The 9,845-nt window shown below is 41.4% G+C and overlaps 1 protein-coding gene across 2 annotated transcripts in view; it reads right to left on the reverse strand.

The window, feature by feature from the left end:
* Positions 1 to 5,097, reverse strand: part of SCAMP1 (secretory carrier membrane protein 1) — a 44,121-nt gene extending 39,024 nt beyond the window's left edge. The window contains exons 1-2 of one of the 2 annotated variants that reach the window (XM_035309210.1): positions 5,092 to 5,097; positions 3,377 to 3,469 (exon numbers count right to left, since the gene is read on the reverse strand). In XM_035309210.1, coding sequence (XP_035165101.1) covers positions 3,377 to 3,433 — 57 coding nt within the window. In that variant the 5' untranslated portion in view covers positions 3,434 to 3,469; positions 5,092 to 5,097. Of the gene's footprint in view, positions 1 to 3,376; positions 3,564 to 5,091 lie in introns of those variants that run through there. The other variant, XM_035309209.1, reaches the window with a different exon arrangement.
* Between the last annotated feature and the right edge of the window lie 4,748 nt (positions 5,098 to 9,845).

Raw genomic sequence — 9,845 nt, forward strand, 5'->3', positions numbered from 1 at the left:
TTCATCTCTTCAATTAAAAAGAAAAAAAGAATCTTCTCTTAGTAGTAGTATCATTCACTTAATAATAATAAAAAAAAAAAGTGTTCTGTGGTAATTGAGTTGCTCAGTGGTTTCAGAGTAGATGAAACCTACACTGGATTTCAAGAATGCAGTTTCAGAACCTTTGCACCTCTATCATCTCCCAAGATAAAAGACTACAACCATACTCTATCCTACAACATAAAAAAGACACATCAAGGAGACAACCACATTGGTAAAGGTTTAAGCTGATTTCAGAAATTTACCTATGGTTTGTCAAACAAAATTTATTTCATACCATTTTCATTTCATCAAGAATAAACTGTCAGAACTTCAAAGGCTCTCAAGCTCCTCCTACGTGGTCAAAACTGTGTCATCACTGAGGACTTGTCTGGTCATCGTGGGACTGTTGGATGACCCTAGTTACTTTTGCTGGACCTGATCCTGATGCAAACCTGACTTCCTAGCTTGGCCTCAGGCTGCCCCCCTCACTATGGACTTGCCTGGGACACTTGATTCCTGTCTGAAGACAGCTGCCATCGCTGGACCTGCTTTGCTCACCCTGTCTGGGCAAGGTGGGGCTCCACCGTTTGTCCGTGAGAATGGTGCCAGGTGTGAATTCATCCTCACAACATATGACAAGTGCTTTTCATTGAAGGAAACAAAGTAGCTTTCATTATTAGACCATTCTGATCTACGATACTTCAGGTTACACCAAATGTATATTTCTGTATAATGCTGGTACTTCAAATTACAGCAGGATTATCACATTTTCACTTGTATGGAACACAGGTGCACTTTTTTCTGCAGAACTGTAACATGATCTTTTTAATATTAGAATGTTCCGCATCTGTGTGTTTCATTACCCCTTGCCTTCCAAGTTGTAACATCTCTTGGTTTGGTTGGTACACCACCCAGAGGACAGCTATTTATAGAGGAATACCGTAATACCAAAGGCATATTAGCCTTTGGGTTCAGCTTGAGTTTTTTTGTTTTTTAATATAGTACTCTTTTAAAATGAGAGGTTAAATAGTTGTCATCTCAAAATCAGTGGTGTTTCCTGATCAATCTAAACAAGCAAACACTTGAAGCAAGGATTTCTGTTTTACAAACCAAATTCATTTCTTTCCAGGAGATATAAAACCAGAAATACATTTTATTTTTATGTTTCCAAAAGATTTAAATACCCAAAACACTAGCAAACTGTACGTTTGTCCATGCCCCATCCCCCTCCCTCCCCCCCGAACACTTTTTTTCCCCACTCAACATCAAGAAAGAACCTCTGCTGAAATCTTTTTACCGAAAGGCATGTGAAAAGTCATAGGAAACCGCACAAGTAGATCACAGACAAGTAGAAAAAAAAACAAAATACTTAAAAGAAAGCAGTATCTGTCTTCAACCTTGGCAACTACTGTTCCATGTGATGCCCCACCCTCCTTTCTCTGCCATACTAGTTTGTGATTTTACACAGGCACAGGAAGTGGCTGCAAATGTAAGGAAAAAACTAATCTCATCATTCATAAAATTATCAAGCACAGACAAATAATACAAATAAATTTGTATAAAGTATTCAGACAGCATGACTTAGGTTTGTCAGGGTCCATCTGGAAATACTGGTTCTATGTGTAAAGCATCTTAAAACACAGTCAGACTAAACTGAAATCCAGACGCACATTAATTTCAACGTTGTCATGCCAACAAGATGACAATCAAGGCTTGGCTTACACACAAGGCCTTCTGCCCCTTGAAATAAATAAGTGCATGAGTAAAGGTATGCAGCATTAGCTTTTGTGGGCAGTGGAATGAGACAGAAGGTAACAGGGACTGAAATAAGTGAAAAAAAAAAAAAAAAAAGCTTCCAAGAAAGGAAAAGCATACAGCTTTCCTAAAACAACTTCTGCAAGTAAGAGAAATCCAGAACTATGTTTAACAGGGATCTTCAAGTTAGAAAGCAGTTGTTTTAGAGTACTTCTATCATGATGCATTGCAAATGAGAAACTGAGCGTGGATTTTGCCTAACAGCTACAACAGAAATCTCTCCCTGAAGAGAAGTGGCACTAAGCTGTAGCACTTTAAGCAAAATCTTTACATTGTACATATGGTTGAAGTAGGTCCCTAGCTCAGGTCTCAAAAACACTACACAGGTCAAGTTACCTGGGCTGATGAGCAATGCAAGGGCAACTATACTGTTTCCACCCCTGTTTCCACTTTGTGTATCTGTATGTAATAAATTTGGTATGTATTATTTTCATCACTTCCACAAAAAGCAAGGAAAAGCATCACGTGTTTTTGTTGCTGAAGACATATTCTAGAACAATGACACCTTTTGGTGCTCGGTGCCAGGAAGTACTTAAAGAACAGTGCTCAAAGCTGTTGTTGCCGGTCCAAACTACCGTTGGTGGAAACCTGTGTGCCTGGGCTGCTGTTCATCCAGCATGCCAATGCACTCTGTAAAACATGAAGTGAAAACACGGTGACTAACCTGACAAATACACTTTACTAAATTTTATATCCATAAAAACTAAACTGACAGACAGACTACAACGAATAAATTAGTCAGCAATAACACCCCATGCTTCCAGCAGCTGCCTGTACAGAAGTACAGCTGAAATGTGACAGCTCAATTTTTAAACGGCTTAATTTTTCCTGCTGACATCCTAAACTCACTGACACATAGTACTTGTGTGTTTTAAGTCTCGGTGTGATATAAAAACAAAGTACGAAAGAGTTCGGTAAGATGACTGAAGTAGCTGAAGAACTGAGATGAACTGGATTCAAATAATAAAGGGCAGGTAAGAAGCGGAAGCACGCAAGGAGGTCAGCTCATCCTGACAGCTGAGGCCCGCACAGTCAGTAAGGGAGCAATCCTCAGCTGTATGCCAGGTCAGTAGTGCAAATACTAAAAGCTTTAAGAGTACATCGTAACACAGCGTTTTAAAACAGGGCAGAAATTCCCAGCCGCGGAACCACTTCGGGAATCACGTACAGAGGCAGGTGAGCTCGACGGGGGCTGGGAGGAGGCACGGGAGGGAGAAGAGGGTGAGTGGCTGAAGTATGTGGGTCACTCAGACAGAAGGAGCGATACTGTAGCACTGCTCACGCGTGCACCTGCAGACACCACGCCAGCACCACAATTTAAGATTTTTTAAAAAATAAAAATAAAACGTAAAAAGCACTTGAAAAACAATTTATATGCTTTCAGCGACAGAACTGAAGACGAAGCAGGGCGACCCTAGCTCGCGAGGCGGCTCTCCCCGTCCCCAGGGCTGCCACAAGCGCTGCCCGTGCCCCCCGACCCGCGCAGCACCCCCGAGGGCGGCGAGAGGAGCCCCCCGGGCCGGGCCGGGCCGGGCCTCACCTTAAAGGGGTTGTTGAGGTCCGGGTCGGCGAAGGGGTTGCTGTCGAAGTCCGACATGGCGGGGGCTGCGATCCGCGGCTGGCGGCCCTGGCCCTGCGGCGCCCCCCCCGGCGCTGTCAGCAGCCGCTGCGGCCCGGGCCCGTGCCCGCCCCCTCCGGCACCGAGCGCCAGCCTCCCAAGATGGCCGCCCCGGAGGTGACGTCGCGGGGCGGGGCCGCGCGGGAAGGAGGGAGAGGGGCCGGGGGAGAGCACGGAGCGTCGGGGCGGGGTCGGGGCCCTGCTGAGGGAAAAGTGGGGGGCAGCTGCTGGGAGCACCGGGCCTGTTTTGGTGCACAGATCCTGTCCAAATATGAAATCGTGTATTCCCGACATCCAGCAATAACAGCCTGCATCGATGCAACACTTGTAAAACCAGTGAATCGTGAATTCTTTCACATGACTCCTGAATTCCTTCACACACTTCCTAAAGAATTTGCTTAAACCTTTATTAAAATGCAAAAAGAGTTTTGAGATAGGTTAACCTTCAATCTAGCTAAAATAAATCGCTATGAGGGTAAAATCGACCATTTCGGTATTCCAGTGTGATTTCCCACACGCGCATAACCACAGGCCGACCGTGGGGTACGCTGTCTAGGGTTTAGTGGCGGCTGACTCAGGATGTTAACGCTTTTTTGTACCTTAATGGCTCTGCCCTCATTACTACCGCATATCGCTAATCCCAGCCAGACTCTGGAAGTCATTGTTAACGGCGGTGTCCCATCAACAAGTCAGGAAAACTCCTGCATATACAAGGGAATTAATTTTGTATGGATCAGTGAAAAAAAAAATAAAAAAATGGTAATTGCTGCAAGGTTTGCTGTCATTTATGTAGATGTTTCTCAATTATTTCTGAAGGACTGTCAGGTATAAGATGATATGCAAATGGCACAAATCATAAAAGCATAGCTTCTAAGGAACAACACTTTCAACTTTTTTTGTTGTTGCTATGAAGTGTAAAATACTTCATGCTTCAAAGAAACACAAAGGCAGCTGTTGTACGATCAACAAAAGTACATTACAGTATTAGACACAATCATTCATATAACTCACTTATCATGACAGAAAATTAAATCATGTTGTTTTCCAATATTTGCCCACAGCTCAATATATCATAGCTCAATGATACCTGTTGATAGTTTGAAAGCTGTGCGCATTGGCAACTGTATATTTGTTCCTTCAGCTGAACATGACTGAACTAATGCATACATGCCTGAGTCAGTGAATGTTTGACTGAAAAGAGCCCCTTTTCCTGTGTGGCTACTGGTGCTTCAGATCATGACCATAGCAACCTGTCTCCGATAATAATTTATTTGTGCACAGTTAAAGGAGAATAATCTGTCATCTCATATGACTTCCAAGGAATAAAGATGTTTTTGAAAGGATAATTATTATTTTACAATCAAATGATAGAATTTTGACAATGTATCATTGATTGCTCATAAAAATGTTAAGTTTGGGAGATAACAACTAACAGCTAGCTAATAGAAAATGTGACTGAATGTCTGCTTCCAAATAATTGTTTAGCTTATTGCTTAGATGTTTCAGAATTAGAGAAGACACATGATTAGCCAAGAATGCCCCTCCACAACAAGTCCTCTCTACACCTTGTTTTGATAGAATCATAGAATCATTTAGGTCAGAAAAGACCTCCAAGATCATATAGTCCAACCTTTAACCTGGCACTGGCAAGTCCATCATTAAACCATGCTACTAAGCACTACCTCTACATGTTTTCTGGAGACCTCCAGGAATGGTGACTCAACCACTTCCCTAGGCAGCCTGTTCCAACACTTCACAACCTTTTCAGTGAAGAAATTTTTCCTAATAATTAACCTAAACCTCCCCTGTTAGGCAAAATGACTGACATGGAAGATTGACTGCTAAAAACTCATCAGAAAAAAGAAGCAAGAGGACTTCTTGGCAGAGTGATTAGATCATGTGCAGTTTTAATGTCTTGCTGAAAGTTTAGTCAGAAGATACTTGGTTTGTTAGGTAAAACTTCAACTGAAATATTATTCAATAAAAGCTTTTTGAGGAATTTAAAATAGCAAGAATGCATAAGCCACTATTTTCTTAGGTCTTACAGCAGAGAGATTTTATTACAAAACATTAGGAGGATTTTAACTGGAGAAAGAAAAGGGAAGTGTGGTACATGAGCACTTCAGGATAACAATAAAGGTCAGGAGCTGCAACATTCCCATTTTTTCCAAATTTTTGCCTTAAGTTAAAAGAAGGAAAAGTGGGGGGAACAGTTACTTGTAATCACTGATTTCACTTTTCTCTGGGTGCTCTAGGGACATACTGCATAATATTAATATTAGATCATTCTTGGCTTGAGCAAGGAATCATTTCTGCTCACCTGGAATCACACTGCTCAATGTCATGTCATTCAAAATGAAGCTGAAACGTGTCCCTAATGGAGCCATCAGTCTCTGCTGCTCTTCCTATTCCCTGTAGTCCTATTTTGTTCTCTTTGTCTGGGGACTGTGCAAAGAGGATGTCATCAGCAAATCATCTTTCCTTCTGCTTCCTTTCCCTGTGGACCAACTGCTGGTCCTCATTCAGGGAGTAAAGCCCTTACTTCTCCCATGACAGGTGATCCCTGTATCTTAAGAACATGCAGGCACAGCATAGCTATCACCAGCATGAAAAGTCTTCTCTTTGCTCCCAGACTGGACTCACTGCCTGTTTTCCGTCTCACAGGCAGCAGAAGTAAGCGTGAGCTCTGGAGTCACACTGCATGCCATAAGCACACTTACAGAACCCAGCACTGGCCAAGAGGGCATGTAATCCTGTCTTGGATATAATTGTGGAAGAAGGGTTACTACTTCTGGAAAAAGAGTTATTTATTTGTCTAGCTGAGGATAAAACGACAGCAATTAACCTTTGTTGTCCAAAGAGTTTGACACCTGTGGATAAAGCCACACACTGCAATAAATTATACCTTTAAGAGAATGGCTAACCAACTGGGGAGGCAGTGTGTGGGAGTGATGAATAGTAAGCTGCAGTCATGAGTGAAGAAGATACGTCAAAGTGAACACATGCTGTTTGGGAGTGCGGAGAGTGTTCCAGGGAGCCATGGAGTGAAGCCAAGTGGCACTAGCAGTCTGTGCTGCATGCATTTCCCTGCCAGCACAGAACTGGGAGGAGCAGCATAAGCTAAAGCAGGTGACAGGAGTGCTAGATCAGACAGTGAATAGACCTCACCTGTCTTGTACTCCTGCTGTGTTACCTCTTGTGACATGATAACACAGATGCCTGTCTTCTGAAGCCCATTGCTTACACTTCCCCAAGTTAGGGCTCTTCTCATATCCTGACCCCTCAAGAAGAGGTACACTGGTAGACTTCAGAGGGCACTGTCTAGGCAGCAGCAGGACTTGTGCTATGACCTCTTTCAACTAAATCATAGAATCATAGAATTATATCCCAACTCAGAAGGGACCCATTAGGATCATCGAGTCCAACTCCTGGGTCCACACAGGACCTCCCAAAAATCAGACCATGTGTCTGAGAACTTTGTCTAAACAGTTCTTGAACTCCATCAGGCTGTGTCATGACCACTGTCCTGGGGAGCCTGTCCCAGTGCCCGACCACCCTCTGGGTGCAGAACCTTTCCCTAACCCCCAGCCTGACCCTCCCCTGTCCCAGCTCCATGCCGTTCCCTCGGGTCCTGTCGCTGTCCCCAGAGAGCAGAGCTCAGCGCCTGCCCCTCTGCTCCCCTCGTGAGGGAGCTGCAGGCCGCCATGAGGCCTCCCCTCAGCCAGGGTTGCCTCATCCCGGATGTAGGATTGGAACTAGCTCTTGTTAATCTTTGTGTGGCTGGTGATTGCTCAGCCCTCTAGTCTGTCAAGATCTCTGTGCAAGTCCTCTCTGCCTTTGAGGGAATCAACATAATTTAGTGTCATTCATGCAAATAACTTTTCAGTGTGTTTCTCATCCCTTCTAATTTAAAACTGTACATAAATTGTTGAACATAAATAGTTGTCTGCATTTTGATTGTTTTATGTTTTGCATTTCTTTTTAATCACTCCTTGTACTTTCTTCATTGAACAATTATTAAGTAGCAATTATTATGCAATTAAATTGCAATTAGAAAGCAATCAAATTGCAGTTCTGGGATCTGGAAAACAATGCAGGCAGTCATCTGTATACGTGGTCAGGGAGTAAGTGATTCAAAACCGAGGTCCTCAAATGTCAGGAATTCTGCTCTTGCAAGGAAAAAAGAGGCTGAGAAAAAAAAGGTGTGTGGAATGATGACTCTTAGTTTCAATTCAACATACAAAGCTGTGAAGAACAACAAATATGTGAATTTGCATAAAATAGCTTACAGGTCCTCCATCACAGTTCAACTCTCCTGATTCTTGTGTGCAAATGCAAGTAGCTGTAAATCTTCATGCAAAGCCCTACACTATAGTAAGAATTTCTAGGCTTGGGGTAGCCTAGCCTGCTGTCATTGCATCTCTGCATGTGCCTGTTCTCCCTGTATATGACCATTAGTGAACTAGATGGCTCATGCCTGGCACAGAGAGTGTCAATACAGCTGCATTAGAATTTGTACTGCTATCATCAGGAAAGGATCCACGCTTCTGCTGCTGCAGTCACCACTCAGGGGAAAGCAAAAATGATGTATTGCTTTTGCAGTGCTGAATGGCGTCCTGGCAGTGAAGTAGTGCTGTAAGGGCACTTGTTTCTGGTGATGACGTAGGGAAAGTCTGATATTATAATCAGAAGGCCAGTACTTCTCAAGAGACTAATCCATGCATAGCCCTGCAGGGAAACAGGGAGGAGAAGTGAACTGCTGCACACACAGCAATCAGAGCATCAGGCTTCTTGTCATCCAAAAACCTCTACCATTAGCTCTTGCTAAGTGAACAGTGCTGTTGGAAAAGTACCCTGGTGTCTGAACTGACTCAAGCCTCTACTCCACAGTAGTATGATGTACAAATGCAAACATGGAACCACAGCATTAGACAGTGAGGGAAATTTAAGACAGTCACCTGTGGTCTGAAGCTAAATCTCAGATAAATATACATATATATATATGTATATATATATATATATATATATATATATAAAGGTAATTCCAAGATAAAATCTAAGGATCAACTGATGAAAATAATCTTATAGATTGCCATGTTACAGGGGAGATATGGTGTGGTGGAGATGCTCTGAAGGCTGCAATAGCAGGCACAAAGTAAAGCTGACAGAAAGACTCACAGCTGTATGATTTAAGCATTAAATAGGAAAGATACAGCACTGAAGGAAAACAGGGAAGATTTTTTTTTTTTTTTTTTTTTTTTTAAGGGCATGCAGGAATTTGACTGTTTTTCTCCCCTTAAAGTTTACTCCTGAGAATTTATTCAGGGCAATGACAAAACAAGAAACAGTGACCTATCACATGTGGTAGTCAGGTGAGCTAAAGTAAAGGGTATATGTTCTATTCCATGGCATCCCTTTATAAAATAATCTCTAATAATAACAGCTTTCAGGAAACTCTGTAAACCATCTTCTTGTAAACATAATCAATAACAACAACAAATAAAATTATTATTATTATTATTATTAATATGCTAGTTTATTCATGACAGCATATATAATGTGGAGTTTTTATTCCTTTCAGGCAGAATAATTTATTTTTTTATATGTATAGGATGTAGGCGTTAGGATTTAGGAAAACACATCCATTTAAGGGTTGATTTTTAAAAAATCTTTCACATCTTACTTCAAATAAAATGGTATGCAGAAAAGGGTAGGAGACAGACCAAGCAGTGGTGATTGATGGAGAAAAGAGCTCTCAAAGCTTCTGATGGCTACTCATGCACACAGTTGTAGATACAGCATGGTTTGTAATGAGACATTTATGACACAAGGGTTCATATTAATATATATATTTTTTTAAAAAAATAAATTTTTCCTTTGAATTTGCCTTTTGACATATATAGCAGGTTATTAATTGGTTATTAATCATATCCTTAAAAGGAAAAATGTCGTGGCAGACCTAAAAAAAAAACAACAAACAACAAACACTCGTTATTTTGAGAGGCTCATTTTCCAAAGGGGCAAATTATGAATATGAAAAATGATAGATTTCAGCATGCAGATTAGACTTCTTCTGAAAAAGAAGGAACATATATGAAATTTTACTTAAACTTGTGCCTCTTCAGAATTAAAATCAATTAGAAAAGAATGATATTTTATCTTCAAAAATGCAGTAATTGCTCTATCCTTTCTAATGACAGTAGGAAGAATTGTTTCTTTAAAACAGTATAGATCTCTTGAGGAAATAATTTCAACATCAATTCCATTTTGTACTGACTTATTTTACAGATTTATTAAAAAAATAAAAAAAAAAAAAAGAAGAAGAAGGGAAGGGAAGAAAAGGAAAGGAAATGGAAGGGAAGGGAAGAATACCATTAATTACAAGAAATAA

The sequence above is a fragment of the Oxyura jamaicensis genome, chromosome Z, assembly GCF_011077185.1.
Source record: "Oxyura jamaicensis isolate SHBP4307 breed ruddy duck chromosome Z, BPBGC_Ojam_1.0, whole genome shotgun sequence".
NCBI lineage: Eukaryota > Metazoa > Chordata > Aves > Anseriformes > Anatidae > Oxyura > Oxyura jamaicensis.